The sequence below is a fragment of the Mirounga leonina genome, unplaced genomic scaffold (assembly GCF_011800145.1).
Source record: "Mirounga leonina isolate KUSES-001 unplaced genomic scaffold, KU_Mleo_1.0 Mir_376, whole genome shotgun sequence".
NCBI classification, from domain to species: domain Eukaryota; kingdom Metazoa; phylum Chordata; class Mammalia; order Carnivora; family Phocidae; genus Mirounga; species Mirounga leonina.
In genome coordinates this window covers 10,809,205-10,824,804 of record NW_023270718.1, presented here as the reverse complement: position 1 = coordinate 10,824,804, position 15,600 = coordinate 10,809,205, and the positions used below count along the sequence as shown (strand labels likewise).

The window sequence follows — 15,600 nt, the reverse complement described above, 5'->3', positions numbered from 1 at the left end:
TAGCTAGTGAGATGTGTTCTGAGATCCAGCCCTAGATCTGAGGCAGGGAGACAACAGACAGCTATCATCTTCTCCAAACACGAGTGCTACTTGTATTCTTGTTATTAAAAACATACCAAATATGGGTAACCGAAATGTGAGAGATTTCAATAAACCTTAATTTATATGTACTGGAAAACTTTAGAAATTAGAGGCTAAGACATGTTCCTCAGTTAAATATAGGTGGTAATATCAAGAATGTGGAGAGCATAGTAACACTTCAAATGTTCCCTCTGGATGTTTTCAAATTTACTGAAATCCGCCAATCATTTTATGGAACCCCGACCTGAGAATTATGTTGGATTATTCATGGTTTTTCTGTCAACAAAAACAAAGATACAAATTTCCAGAGGGCTCATAATAAAAACACACTTTAACCCCAAAATAAAATGTTGGCAAATTGCATCTCAACTGTTAATCTGTATTCTTGCTGATCCTTTGTGAGAAAAACATCTCCAAAGTTTGACTTTTTTCCAAGAATTTCCTGTATTTCAGATATCTTGCCTGCTTTGATTTTGTTTCTTGGACAATTGAAGTATTTAACTGAATTATCATCAGTATTACAGATCTTCTTTTATGTTTTCAATGAAATTTTTGGTTTCAGGGATGTTAAGGATGTATCAATATCAAAACATTAAAATGTGTACCTTGTAAGTCAATCAGAGAAAGACATGTATCATATGACCTCACTGATATGAGGAATTCTTAATCTCAGGAAACAAACTGAGGGTTGCTGGAGTGGTGGGGGGTGGGAGGGATGGGGTGGCTGGGTGATAGACACTGGGGAGGGTATGTGCTATGGTAAGCACTGTGAAGCGTGCAAGACTGTTGAATCACAGATCTGTACCTCTGAAGCAAATAATACATTATATGTTAAAAAAAAAAAAAGAAGAAGAAGAATATAGCAGGAGGGGAAGAATGAAGGGGGGGAAATCGGAGGGGGAGATGAACCATGAGAGACGATGGACGCTGAAAAACAAACTGAGGGTTCTAGAGGGGAGGTGGGTGGGAGGATGGGTTAGCCTGGTGATGGGTATTAAAGAGGGCATGTTCTGCATGGAGCACTAGGTGTTATATGCAAACAATGAATCATGGAATACTACATCAAAAACTAATGATGTAATGTATGGTGATTAACATAACATAATAAAAAAATGTACATCTTAACTATGTGCAGTTTATAGTTGTTAATTATAACTCTTAAATAAATCTTCTCAACTTGCCATGTCTTAATCATTTTAGTATGTTTTATTATCGTCTATGTTCTACAGGTTATTTGCAGCTACTGGATCAGAAGGCTGGAAATAGAATGCTGTGCCTGTGGTGACTCTTCCCAACTGAGCTCAGTGACATCACATTGACAGCCTGAAATTGGCCATAGTGGGAGTATTTACACCAGAGAACTTGAAAGACACTACAAACCAGGACTTACATGTATTACAGAAAGTCTAGACTTCAGAACGTAATGGAAAATATGTAAATAATGCAGATTAAACTTAAAAGTGTGTGGTGTATGTAATCTTACCTTGTACATAGCACAAAAACACCTGAGGAACAAAAATAAGCTGTTTCTTTGTTAATAAAAAAGGAAATAGCCACAATTCATAAAAAAGAAAACAGGCAAAAGATATGAATAGACATTTTATCATGAAGATATACAGATGACAAACACAAGAAAAAAATGTTCAACATCATAAATCCTTAGGGAAATGCGATTAAACTTACTGCTTGCTTGTTAAAAGGGTAAATTCCAAAGACTGAACCAAAAGACTGATGCCATGTACTGGCAGGGATGTGAAAGAACTGGAACGCTCATGCACTCCTGGTGAGCATGCAAAAGCAAAAAATCATTTTAGATCAGTTTGAGCAGTTTCTTAATAAGTTAAATATTCACCTATCTTATGACTCAGGCATTTTACTTTGAATTACTAACACAAGAGAAATGAAAACTATATATATATATTAAATTATACACAAATGTTCTAGCAGCTTTATTTGCAATCGACAAAATGAAGTACCAAAGGTCCCTAACAGATGAATGGATAAACAAGTGGTATATCCATAGAAAAGATACTATGCAGCAGTAGAGTGAAATATTTATATAAGCATCATTCAAGAATCTCAAAATAATTATAAATCATGAATGAAACCAAAAAATAAACACTTTATGACTCAGATCATATAAAATTCTAGAAAATACAAACTAATTTATTATAAATGAAGGTAAATCAAAGGTTGCCTGGGGATGGGAAAGACAGATTATAAAATGACATGAGGCAAATTAGGGGTGACGGACATGTTCATAATCATGATTATGATGAAGTTTTGTGGGTTTATACGTATGTCAAAACTTAACAAACTGTACACCTCAAATAGGTGCAGTATACTGCATGTCAACTATACCTGAATAAAGTTCTATGAAATAGTTCCAAAAAAACAAACAAACGAAAAATACAAAACCCTAGGTCTCCCACTCTTTTCATAAAATCAGGTTTGGCAGCCCTATATTGACTCTGTCTCTTTCCTGATGACCTTGGAGGAGCAGCCTTGCCTTAGTGGTAGCAAATATTTATGAGCAAGTAAATCCATTGCACTCAGTGAACAGGAATTTTGGCTAGGTCACAGAGCCACACTGAGGGACTAAGGGATCTCCTTTCTCTGTATGCTTGTTTTCCTATCTGTGTAGAATTAGCCTTTAGGTGAACTCTACCAGAAAGGCTATGGGAATCCACAAAACCAACAGCTTATTTTCTTTGACAAAGATCTCAGCCACAAAAGATGCACATACCTGGAGGTCCTGAGAGTTTCTGGGCACACTGAGCCTGCACAGTCAGTCACTGGAGCATTTGTTGACGCAATGCTAGAAGGGGCACATGCCATCTACTTTGCTGCAGTCTTCTCTACTGCAGTGTTATTGTACCGATTATAGTTCCCCCAGGGCCCCGTGTTCTCACCATGACACTAGCCTAGAGAATTCTGGGTATCAGGGCACATGGCTCCTTTGCAGGACGTGGGGTAGAGATTCCCCTCAACACTACTGAGCATTATATGACATCCACTGTGAAAAAGAAAAACAATTCGTGTAGTTCTCAGAAGCACTGGAGGTTGTCACAACTTCCTGACTCTTCGGAGTGTTCTCTGAGCCCACAAAAAAATCCTGATACCCAGTCCATAAATTAGGACAAGGCCCTGCAGTCTTTCCTAGGAGACCTCAGGCAACCATGTAAATTAGGCCAAAGCTGGAAAGAGAGCTATTTTCTTTCATCAGACTGTCATCTCTGAGGCACACAAAGCATTGGGAACCCCAGCAAAGCTGTTCACTCCTTAATGCTGGCAGAGCCCAGCCATTTTCAAATCACCTCACACAGTGAATAGAACCCCAACAATAATGTCTTTATTACTATAAAATCCAAAGCAATATGAGGCAGGGAGATCCCAGGTTGGTGACTTGGAGGATAGGAAAATCCAAGAGGAGTGTCGCACAAAACTAACACATCCGGGAAAATGCGGTCCTTCTTGGCAAGTTACCAGCAGAACTCAGATTGGGTCCACTGGGCCATGCCCTAACTTCTACATGAGAAGAGAATGAAGACCCTATAAGGGCTAAGAATAATCATGATTTCCTCCAGCAGAAGGGGAGGAAAAGAGGCAGCTTCCCTGAGCACATTGTGGTGGTTAACTAATGTACTAATGCACACTGTATGAACGTGCTGAGTGGTAGAGGTGACAAAACTCTTCCACGGAAACTGGTAGTGACATAAATCAGGCAAGATCCCTAGACAGTTATAGATTCACACATACTTCAACTAAAGGGAGATCTCCCCATTGTGGATTTTAACATGTACAGGCTTAAATTTAGGTAGATGGCTTCCTCACAACATCTCTCCTCCAGTGTAATTATCTAAAAGGAAACTGCACAGCCCTGTACATCTAAGGCCTTTCTCTAGTATGAAGTCTCTGGTGTTGAAGGAGGTCAGATTTGGAGCTAAATGATTTCCCACATTCTCTGCACTCAGTAGGCCTCTTTCCAGTGTGAACTCTCCGATGTTGAATGAGGCTGGAGCTTTGGCTAAAGGATTTTCCACATTCCCCACACTCATAAGGCCTTTCTCCAGTGTGAACTCTCAGGTGTTTAACGAGGTTAGATTTGCAGCTAAAGGACTTTCCACACTCACTGCACTCAATAGGCCTTTCTCCAGTGTGAACTCTCCAGTGGTTCTTGAGGTTGGAGCTATGGCTAAAGGATTTTCCACATTCCCCACACTCATAAGGCCTTTCCCCTGTGTGGACTTTCCGATGTGAACTGAAGCTGGAGCTTTGCTTAAAGGATTTCCCACATTTACTGCACTCATAAGGCCTTTCTCCAGTGTGAAGTCTCCTGTGGTGAATGAGGCTGGAGCTTCGGCTGAAGGATTTCCCACATTCACTGCAATGATGAGGCCTTTCTCCTGTGTGAACTCTCCTGTGGTAAATGAGACTGAAGTTTTGGCTAAAGGACTTCCCACATTCACTGCACTCATAAGGCCTTTCTCCAGTGTGAACTCTCTGATGTTGAATGAGGTTGGACCTTTGGCTGAAAGATTTTCCACATTCCCTGCACTCATAAGGCTTCTCTCCAGTGTGAACTTTCCTATGGCTATTGAGGCTGTAGCTTTGGCTAAAGGATTTCCCACATTCATTGCACTCATAGGGCCTTTCTCCAGTGTGAACTCTCTGATGTATAATGAAACTGGAATAATAGGTGAAGAATTTTCCACATTCACTGCATTCGTAAGGTCTTTCTCCAGTGTGGACTTTCTGGTGTTGAATGAGGTTACATCTTCGGGTACAGGCTTTTCCACATTTGCCACACTCATAAATTCCTTCTCTAGTGACAACTCTCTGGTCCTGAGCAAGTGTGTCTGTGTAGCTGAAGGCTTTCTTGCATTCTCCACAGTTGTGATGACTTCTACCACTGTCAAAGACAGCCTCACACTCATTGTTCGGCTTCCTCCCAGTGTGAGTGACCTGTTGTTGGAGAAATCCCACGCTGGCTAAGAAGTCCTTCCGTGTCTCCTCACAGGTAAAGGGCTTCCCTGACACGTGGACTGTACAGTTCTTTATAAAGGAGGCTCTGTCCACATAACTTCTGAAGGGTATCTCTCTAGTGTGCTGCCCCTGGAACTGTTGAAGATTGGCAGTTAAACAGAATTGTTTCCTACATGTATATGGTTCTTCCCCAAGATATGTTTCCTGGTGCTCAGCCAAGTACAAAATGTTTCTCAAGATTGGGCCATGCAGTTCAAAGGGCTGCTGGGCCTTCTGGGAAGATGAAACTGCCTTGAGAGCCCCAATCTGTGACACTCCTATAGAAATGCTCTCTTCAGAAGGTGCATCCTCATCCTCCACTCCATGCCAACAACCTGAAAGCAAAGAAGTGATGATGAAATACATGTTGACTTTATTGGGAAGGAGCAAAAACCATCACAAATGTACATCTGACACATTAAAGAACCAGTATACGGAACTGTTTTCAGGAAAAGGAAGTTGGGGTTAGGTTTTGAAAGCAGCTGCTTTGTACTACTGGGTTTCCCAAGGTCAAGAATTGGGAAGTCCTCACTGGGCACAGGATACAAGGAAAGGGTTGGGCCAGGGTGAAACACATGTTTTACAACTCATGTTAATGGCTTTTAGCAGGATTACATCTGCTGGTAACATGTGATGCTGTGCAGAAGTCTATGTCCACATGTAGGAAAATCTGACTGGAAAAAAATAAATGGTTTTAAGAATAAATAAAAGATGGGGTGCCTGGGTGGCTTAGTCAGTTAAGCATCTGACTCTTGATTTCAGCTAAGGTTGTGACCTTAGGGTAGTGAGATCGAGCCCCATGGCAGGCTCCGTGCTGCGTGTGGAACCTGCTTAAGATTCTTTCTCTCCCTCAACCTCTGCCCCCCACCCCTCTCTTAAAAAAAAAAAAAAAGAATTGGGGCGCCTGGGTGGCTCAGTCGTTAAGCATCTGCCTTTGGCTCAGGTCATGATCCCAGGGTCCTGGGATCGAGCCCCGCATCGGGCTCCCTGCTCGGCGGGAGGCCTGCTTCTCCCTCTCCCACTCCTCCTGCTTGTGTTCCCTCTCTCACTGTGCCTCTCTCTGTCAAATAAATAAAAATAAAATCTTAAAAAAAAAAAAAAAAGAATTCTTAAAAGATATGTGCATATTTTAGAGTACAACAATGTTGAAAATCACTGTGGAGAGAAGAGTGTGAAGAATGAGTGAGAAAAAAGGTCCACAGAGGTGGGGATTAGCCTGGGCCTAGAGAAAGAATAAAAATGACAAGTCAGCAAAGTGTCAAGAATGGAGAAGGGAAGATAGAAGTGAATTTTGGCCACCAGCAATGGCACCAAAACACAAGTCAAACATGACAGGTTCCTGGTATGATTTGAACAAAGCTCTGATATCACATTCTCCCCCAGCTATCATTCACCTGGGTTAGGCCCTCTGGGGGCCCATCTTGTGGAGACTGGAAGCATAGGGGACTCTTCCCCTAACCCCAGCAGAGCAACTGCATGGGACCTGGAAGATCTAAATCCTAAGGGTAAGACAGGACAGGTCAGTGGTTAATATTGGCCTGAAACAACTCAGCACACAACGGATCACAGGAAAGATACTACAAAAAGTACCTCCAGGCTGAGTTAGAGGGAAGATGGTGGGAGAGTAAGCACCTGGAGCCTGTCTCCTCACCTGGATCACAAATGCACTGACAGAATCAATCTGATGTAACTATTTTGCAACTCTACAGTCTAATGAAGGCTTGCAACATGCTAAATTGCTTTAATTTGGGTCAATATCAGCTCTTAGCATTGTGTAAGTTATCCATGTCCCAACTTGTCTAACTCTGAGCCCCAGCAGGCAGCCATGCACATTTTCCTGGAGGAGGTTGTTGGAGCCAGGGTGGGCAATGAGGACTCTGTCCTCCAAGTAACACAGATATGTGCTTCTGATGGTGGAGATGTGACATACAGGTGGGCAGTCATTGTTGCAAAACCTCTCCCTCCCCTGACTCAGGGGATTTAAAGGGCAGATGTCTATCCCTCTACCACCCTCCCTTCACATTTCTCTTATTCCCCTTTTTGGAGGCAGAAATTCAAGGACTAGGATATTCAAAATCACATACATGGAGGAATAGAGAAAATCATCATACATGCCCAAGGACAGGCACAGTCTCAGAAAAAAAACAGAAGACCTTAAGTTTACACCCCAGACTGATCTCCAGTAGAGACACCCTACAACCATTCAACAAACAAACAACCTCCAAATGTCCAGTTTTCAACAACAACAACAAGTCACAGGACATACAAAGCAACAGGAAAGTTAACCCATTCTAAAAAAAAAAAATCAAGAGAAACTGTCCTTGAGAAAGACCACATTGTGTACTTATTAGACAAAGACTTTATTTTTTTTTAAGATTTTATTTGATAGAGAGCACAAGCAGGGGGAGCAGGAGAGGGAGAAGCAGGCTCCCCACTGAGCAGTGAGCCCGATGTGGGGCTTGATCCCAGGACCCAGGATCATGACCTGAGCCAAAGGCAGACGCTTAACCAACTGAGCCACCTAGGTGCCCCTAGACAAAGACTTTAAAATATTTGTCTAAAAGATGCTCAAAGGGCTAAAAGAAAATGTGGACAAAGTCAAGAAAATGTTGCACGACCAAAACAGAAATATCAATAGAGATAGGAAACATAAAGAATAATCAAAAAGAAATTTTGGAGCTGAAAAGTATAATAACTGAATGAAAGAACTCAGTAGAGGGATACAAAAACAGCTTTGAGTAGTCAGAAGAAACAATCAGTGAACTTGAAGATATCAAATCTGAAGAAAAGAAAGACAAAGGATTGACCAGAAGTGAACAGAACATAAGAACCTATGGAATACCATCAGTAAACCAATATATGCAATGTGTTAGTCTAGAAGAAGAAGAGGGAAACAAAAGGACAGAGAGCTTATTTGAAGAAAAAATGCCTGAAAACTTCCCAAATTTGATGGAAGACACAAATATTAACATCTAAGAAGCTCAAACTCCAACCAGGCTAAACTCTGAGACTCACACTTGGCACATTATAATCCAAGTGTCAAAAGCAAAAGCAAAGAGAAAATCTTGAAAGCAACAAGACAGAAGCGACTCATCACATACAATGGATCTCCAAAGATTATCAGATTTCTCATCAGAATCCACAGAGGCCAGAGGCAGTGGGTTGATATATCCAAGTGTTGAAGGAAAAAAACCAAGAATCCTGTAACAAGCAAAACTGTCCTTCAAAAATGAGAGAGAAATTAAGACCTTGCAGATAAATAAAAGCCAAGGTGTTCTTTACTACTAGATGTATCCTGCAAGAAATGCTAATGGGGGTCCTTCAGGTTGAGATGAAAGGACACTAGATAGTAACTCAAAGCCATTTGACCAAATAAAGATCTCTGTTAAATTAAATACACAGACAATTATAAAAACTAGTAACTTGGGTTTATAATTCCACCTTTTGTTTTCTACATTTAAGAGATTAACACATAAATAACAATTATTGACCTAAATTTTTGGACATACAACACACACAAGATGTAATTTCATGACATCAATAACTAAAAGGGATGGGGACAAGAGTCATATAGAAGCAGAGTTTAAAAAAATATGATTGAAGCTAAGCTGGCATAAATTCAAATTAATTGTTGTAATTTTATATGTTAAATGTGAACCCCATGATTAACTAAAAAAAAAACCAAAAACAAAGCCCTCTAGAAAGTATACCAAAACAAAATGAAACAAAACCGCTCCCCCCAAAAAACCCAACAAATCAGAACATTTCACTACAAAAGGCCAACCAAATACAAAAGACAGTAATGCAGAAAATGAGGGACAAAAAAGCTACAAGGCATATAGCAAGCAAATAGCAAAATGACAGAAGTCCCTCCTCATCAGTAGTTACTATAAATGTAAATAGATTAAACTCTAAACAAAAGACAAAATTGGTAGAATGGATAAAAAACATGATCCAACTATATGCGGTCCATAACACACTCACTTTAGACCCAAAGACACAAGTAAGTTAAAAATGACTGCTTGGAAAAACACATTCCATGCACATAGTAATCCAAAGAGAGCAGGGGTGGCTATACTAATATGAGACAACGGAGACTACATCAAAAAAGGTTATGAAACAAAGAAAGACACTATGTACTAATAAAAGGTTCAAGACACAAGAAAAGATAATAATTATAAACATTTAGGCACCTTTGACCAGATAAAACCTCTGTTAAATTACAGACCATCAAAACCTATGAAGCAAAAACTGACAGAACTGAAGGGAGAAATAGTTCTAAAATAATAGTTGAAGACATCAATGCCCCACTCTCAATAATATGGAATAAACACACCAAAGTAAGGAAATAGAGGACCTGAACAACACAATAAACCAAGTAGATCTAGCAGAATATACAGAATATTCTGCCCAACAGCAACAGAATATACATTCTTCTCAATTGCACATGGGACATTTTCCAGGAGAAAGCATATGCTCAGCCACAAATTAAGTGTTATTGGATTTAAGAAGACAGAAGTCATGCAAAGTATCTTTCTAATCACAATGGGTGATGTTAGAAATCAAAAACTGAAGGAAAACTGGAAAATTCACAAACCTATAAAAATTAAATCATTTTTAAACAACCAATGGGTCAAAGAAGAGTCACAAGGAAAACTAGAAAATACTTAGATTTAGAGACAAATGAAAATGAAAAGACACTATCAGCAAAAATTATGTGAAGAAGTAAAAGCAGCACTAAGAGGGAAACTTATAAACACTTACATTAAAAAGGAGAAGATCTTGAATCAAGAGCTTAACTTTACAACTTAAAGAACTACAAAAAGATCCAAGAAACCCGAAGCTAGCAGAAAAAGAAATAATAAAGATTAGAACTGAGATAGAGACAAGAAAAACAATAAAGAAAAATCAACAAAACTGAAAACTGCTATCAAAATTTAGACAAACTTTTGGGGTGCCTGGCTGGCTCAGTCAGTGGAGCATGACTCTTGATCTTGGAGTTGAGCTTGAGCCCCATTACTTAAAAATAAAATCTCTAAAAAAAAAAAGAAAATTGACAAACTTTTACCTAAATTGGCTTAAAAAAAAAAAAAGAAGGAAAACTAAAATAGTAAAATGAAAAATTACAGTGGGAACATAACTACCAATTCTACAGAACTAAAAGAGATTATAAGAGTACTAGTAAGGAGACTGAATCACTAATCAAAAACCTCCTGACAGGGCGCCTGGGTGGCTCAGTCGTTAAGCGTCTGCCTTCGGCTCAGGTCATGATCCCAGGGTCCTGGGATCGAGTCCCACATCGGGCTCCCTGCTCCGCGGGAAGCCTGCTTCTCCCTCTCCCACTCCCCCTGCTTGTGTTCCTGCTCTCACTATGTCTCTCTCTGTCAAATAAATAAATAAAATCTTAAAAAAACAAAACAAAACAAAAACAACCTCCTGACAAAGAAAAGCCCTGTGGCCCCTGGATAGCTCAGTTGGTTACATAAGCATCTGCCTCCAGCTCAGGTCATGATCCCAGGGTCCTGGGATTGAGTCCCACATCAGGCTCCCTGCTCAGCGCGGAGTCTGCTTCTCCCTCTACCCTTCCTCCCTGCTCGTGATATCTCTCTCTCAAATAAATAAATATTAAAAATAAAATAAACTCCATTTTCCTTTGGAAAAAGCAAAAAAAGAAAAAGCCCTGACTTGATGGTTTCACTGGTGAGTTCTGCCAACCACTTAATGAAGAACACACACCTATTTTTATAAAAAACAGACAAAGCCATTACAAGCAAACTGTAGACCAATATACTTGACAATTCATCAAGGTAAAAAATCATCAACAAAATACTAGCAAACTGAATTCAGCAAAGTAAAGGATTATACACCATGACCTACTGGGATTTATTTCTAGAACGAAAGGATGGTTCAACATACAAAAATTAATCAATGTAATACATCACATTCACAGAATCAGGAAAAAATTTTATGATCATTTCAACTGATGCATAAAAAACATCTATCGGGGGTGCCTGGGTGTCTCAGTCGTTAAGCATCTGCCTTCGGCTGAGGTCATGATCCCAGGGTCCTGGGATTGAGTCCCGCATCGGGCTCCCCGCTCAGCAAGAGGCCTGCTTCTTTCTCTCCCACTCCCCCTGCTTGTGTTCCCTCTCTCGCTGTGTCTCTGTCAAATAAATAAATAAATAATTAAAAAAAATCTATCAAAATTTAACACCCTTTCATGATGAAAATAGTCAACAAATAAGAACAGAAGGAAACTACCTTAACATAGTAAAAGATTATAACCCATGACTAATATATTCAACAGTGAAAGACTGAAAGCTTTTCTTCAAAGATCAGGAAGAAGGATGCCAACATTCACTACTACTATTCAAAATGGTATTGGAAGCTCCAGACAGGAAAAAAAAAGGGGGGGGGGGAGGAGGAGGAGGGAGAAGAAGGGCATCCAAAGGGAAAGGAATAAGTAAAATTATCTTTGCTTGTAAATACATTATACACAGAAAACTAGACCTAAAGACTTAAAAAGCTTTTAGAATAAATGAAGTCAGCAAAATAACAGGATACAAAAAGAACATAAAAAAAACATTTTTATTTCTGTACAATAATGAACAATCGGGGCGCCTGGGTGGCTCAGTCGTTGGGCGTCTGCCTTCGGCTCAGGTCATGATCCCAGGGTCCTGGGATCAAGCCCCACATTGGGCTCCCTGCTCTGTGGGAAGCCTGCTTCTCCCTCTCCTGCTCCCCCTGCTTGTGTTCCCTCTCTCACTGTGTCTCTCTCTGTCAAATAAATAAATAAAATCTTAAAAAAAAAAAGAACAATCTAAAAAGGAAACTAAGAAAACATTTACATTTATGATAGTATCAAAAGAATAAAATACTACGGGCGCCTGAGTGGCTCAGTCGGTTAAGCGACTGCCTTCGGCTCAGGTCATGATCCTGGAGTCCCTGGATCGAGTCCCACATCGGGCTCCCTGCTCAGCAGGGAGTCTGCTTCTCCCTCTGACCTTCCTCCCTCTCATGCTCTCTGTCTCTCATTCTCTCTCTCTCAAATAAATAAAATAAAAAAATCTTAAAAAAAAAAAAAAGAATAAAATACTTAGAAATTAACCAAGAAAGTAAAAGATATGAACACAAGAAACTACAAAATATTGCTAAAAGGAATTAATGAAATTAATAAGTGGAAAGACATCTATATTCATGGATTGAAAGATTTAATACTGTTAAGATATCAGTACTACCCCAAACCATCTACAGATTCAATACAATCCCTATCAAAATCCGAAATTTTTTGTAGTAATAGAAAAATTCACATGGAGGGGCACCTGTCTGGCTTAGTTGTTGATCGTCTGCCTTTGGTTCGGGTCATGATCCCAGGGTCCTGCAATAGAGCCCCGCATCGAGCTCCCTGCTCTGTGGGAAGCCTGCTCCCTCTCCCACTGCCCCTGCTTGTGTTCTCTCTCTGTCAAATAAATAAATAAAATCTTTAAAAAAAAAAAAAAAGAAAAATTCACATGGAATCTCAAGGACACCAAATAGTCAGAACAATCTTGAAAAAGACTAAAGTTGAAGGAGTCACACTTCTTAATTTAAAATTTTACTCCAAAGCTATAGTAGTCAAAACACTGTGATAATATCATAAAGACAAATATAGACCAATGCAATAGAATAAACACTCCAGAAATAAACTCTTGCATATATGGTCAAATGATTTTCTACAAGGAGGCCAAGACTCTAGTCTAGACCATTCAATGGGGAAGATCCATTAGGCTGACATTAAGGCTACTGATCCTGAATCCTTTCCTGTGAGGGTTTGAAACAGCAGGTGTTGTGGCAATAAAGGAAGAGCAGTAGGCATGCACTCAGTACAGCTCTAGAAACCACAGCACCTACCCAGGGAATTGGGGAAGGCAACAGTATCCATCGTTCTGATGTGAGACAGAGCTGCCCCTACAGAAAAGAGAAAGGCAGAGCCTTGCCCAGGGCACAGGGGTAGATGTGAGGGCCTTACCTAGTGAGGATGTGAGTGCAAAGTTCTCCAGCATCACATCATGGTACAGGCATCTCTGAGCCTCATCTAGGAGATCCCATTCCTCCCAGGAGAAATATAGGGCCACGTCCTCAAAAGTCACACTTCCCTGCCAGGATAAAGAAAGATGAAACCACGAAGAGCCTCACTCCTGAAGACCCATAATCCATATCCCCATACATCTACCCCATGTCCCTCCTCCTCCTCCCAAGATCCCCAAATCAGAGGAGATACCAGACTCTGGTGTCACTGGTGTCTGCACTTTCCTTATATTCCCATTAATCGCTGTGTTCACTCTGTGCCCCACTCTGCAACCAGATGGAGTGTGTTAAGACCTAGATAAAATCATCTTCTAGGGCACGTGAGTGGCTCAGTTGGTTAAGTGTCTGCTTTTGGCTCAGGTCAAGATCTCAGGGTTCTGGGATGCAGTCCTGCTTTGGGCTCCCCGCTCCGTGGGGAGCCTGCTTCTTCCTCTCCCTCTGCCCCCCCCCCCCCCCCCGGCCTCATGCTCTCTCTCACACTCTCTCTCTCAAATAAATGAATCAAATTTTTAAAAAAATCACATTCTTCCTCCGATCCAGACCTTCCCTTGCCTCCAGATGGATGTTTAACTTCATGGTCATTCTGAGCTTGACTCTGGCGCACTGCCCCAGTTTGTTCTCACCAGAAAGAAAGGAGGCCCATTACCTGAATGAGCTTAGCCTCACCTCCAAGCAGTTCCACATACCAACACCTGTTTTTGTAATAAGCTTCCACATCTCTTTCCTTTGATGGCCCCAAATGAGAATCCCTCCATATAAACCCTGGCCTAGACTCGACCCTCAGCTAGGATTCTTCAGGGCCCCCAAACTCAAGGGCTGGGAGAATGGCAGGTGAAGAGTCTCATGACACCCCAAATCTGGACAAAATGTGGGACGGGACCAGTGAGGGACTGGTACACCTCCACTCACCTGTGTAGGTTCCAAAAGCACTTCTGCAACCATGGAAACCTGTGGGAAGAGGCAGGTCTTCGAGGGATGTGACCATGGCGACTTTCCAGGGGCTCAGGCCTTCCCTGTGTCCCTGGGGGGCACCAGAGCCAGGTAACCTCGGGCAGACTGGCCAACCTCTGTGCTGTGTGTCCTTGGAAAAAGACTCGAGCTCCCCCTATCACCGCCTACAATCTGTTCTATTGGACAGACCGTGGAGGCTTTCTCAAGCCCTAGCGTACACCATGTCTCTCTTTTCTTCAAAATTCTCCGCGGGTCCCAGGGCCCTCAGAACGAAGGTAGGGCACCTCGGCCCGCAGTCCGGGCGTGACCCCCCTCACGCGCTGTCCCCCGAGGGCAGAATCCTCCCGCCTCAGCCCCCCTCCAGCCTCGGCCCCGGCCGCCCTCGGCCCGGAGCCCGCTCCCGCACGGGGCCCCCGCCCGCCGCCGCCCGCCTGTCCCGGACGCCGGGGCCTGGGCCGCGGGGGTCTGGGTGGGGGGACGACGCTTACCGGAGCCGGGTCCCTGCGCGCGGCCGCCGCCATCGGAGCCTCTGGGCGGAGTGAGGTGATGACAGCTGAGCGAGCCGGGCAGTCGCGGGCACCGAGGTCTCCAGGCGGTCCTCGCAGGCGGCGATACCCCCGACCCTAGACCCGCCTCCCTACAGCCGGGACAAAGCCTCCTCTCGTGCCTTCCCTGTCCGTCGCCTGGGCTCCAACCCGTGTTCCGGGTCCTCTGACCGAGCCCAAAGACCCCCGAACCGCTAAAACGACCGCCACGGAAACGACGGAAGCACCGCCTCAAGGCGGTTCGTCCTGCCGGGAACGTTCCCTTTCTGGGTTTTCGTTGGGTTATTACCGCTGCCGCTCGACGCAAAGCTTTCTGGGTAATGTAGTTCCTTCGTCCTTCAGGCCTGGAAGAGGGGCGCCCAACACCAGGAACTCTCAGAGAAGTGATCAAATGGCAAGGCGAGGCCTAAGGGAAATGACCCCCCTATACTTCTAGGGTGGGGGAAGGACTTCGGTTCTTCTTAAAGGGGCAGCGGGCCAACTTCTGGGGAGTCTTAAGTGCCCTTTAAAGTCTTTGGTGCTACTGATCCACTGAAGTGTTTCCACATTATTTCAGACTCTATGAAGCCAACTCTAGTGGACATCCACTGGTAGCTGGAAGCGAATAAGCTTACCGCTCTTTAAATACATGCAGCCTGACGTGTTAAAGTCATTTTTGTGAGCTTCAGTCGGTTGGGTCAGGGACAAAGAAAAGCATTTGGCCTTTTTTGGTATTTATTTGTCAATAAAATAGCATTCTGAAACTTTCGGTCACCAATCGTATCAGGTCCAACTTGGCTACTAATATTTCCAGTGAATTAAAGAAATACATCATTTGAGGGGCGCCTGGGTGGCTCAGTCGGTTAAGCATCTGCCTTTGGTTCAGGTCATGATCCCAGGGTCCTGGGATGGAGTCCCTCATCCAGCTCCCTGCTCAGCCGGGAGTCTGCTT

At 42.5% G+C, this 15,600-nt stretch overlaps 1 protein-coding gene across 3 annotated transcripts in view; it reads right to left on the bottom strand.

Annotated features, from left to right (window-relative positions):
* The window catches only part of LOC117997817 (zinc finger protein 211-like), a 37,343-nt gene extending 22,445 nt beyond the window's left edge, over positions 1-14,898 (bottom strand). The window contains exons 1-4 of one of the 3 annotated variants that reach the window (XR_004675887.1): positions 14,613-14,898; positions 14,083-14,121; positions 13,115-13,241; positions 2,828-5,441 (exon numbers count right to left, since the gene is read on the bottom strand). Coding sequence is in view for 2 of the 3 variants with exons in the window: in XM_034986256.1 (XP_034842147.1) it covers positions 3,970-5,441; positions 13,115-13,241; positions 14,083-14,121; positions 14,613-14,645 (1,671 nt within the window). In the remaining variant the exon portion in view is untranslated. Of the gene's footprint in view, positions 1-2,221; positions 5,442-13,114; positions 13,242-14,082; positions 14,122-14,612 lie in introns of those variants that run through there. The other 2 variants (XM_034986256.1, XM_034986257.1) reach the window with 2 other exon arrangements.
* Positions 14,899-15,600: the final 702 nt, after the last annotated feature.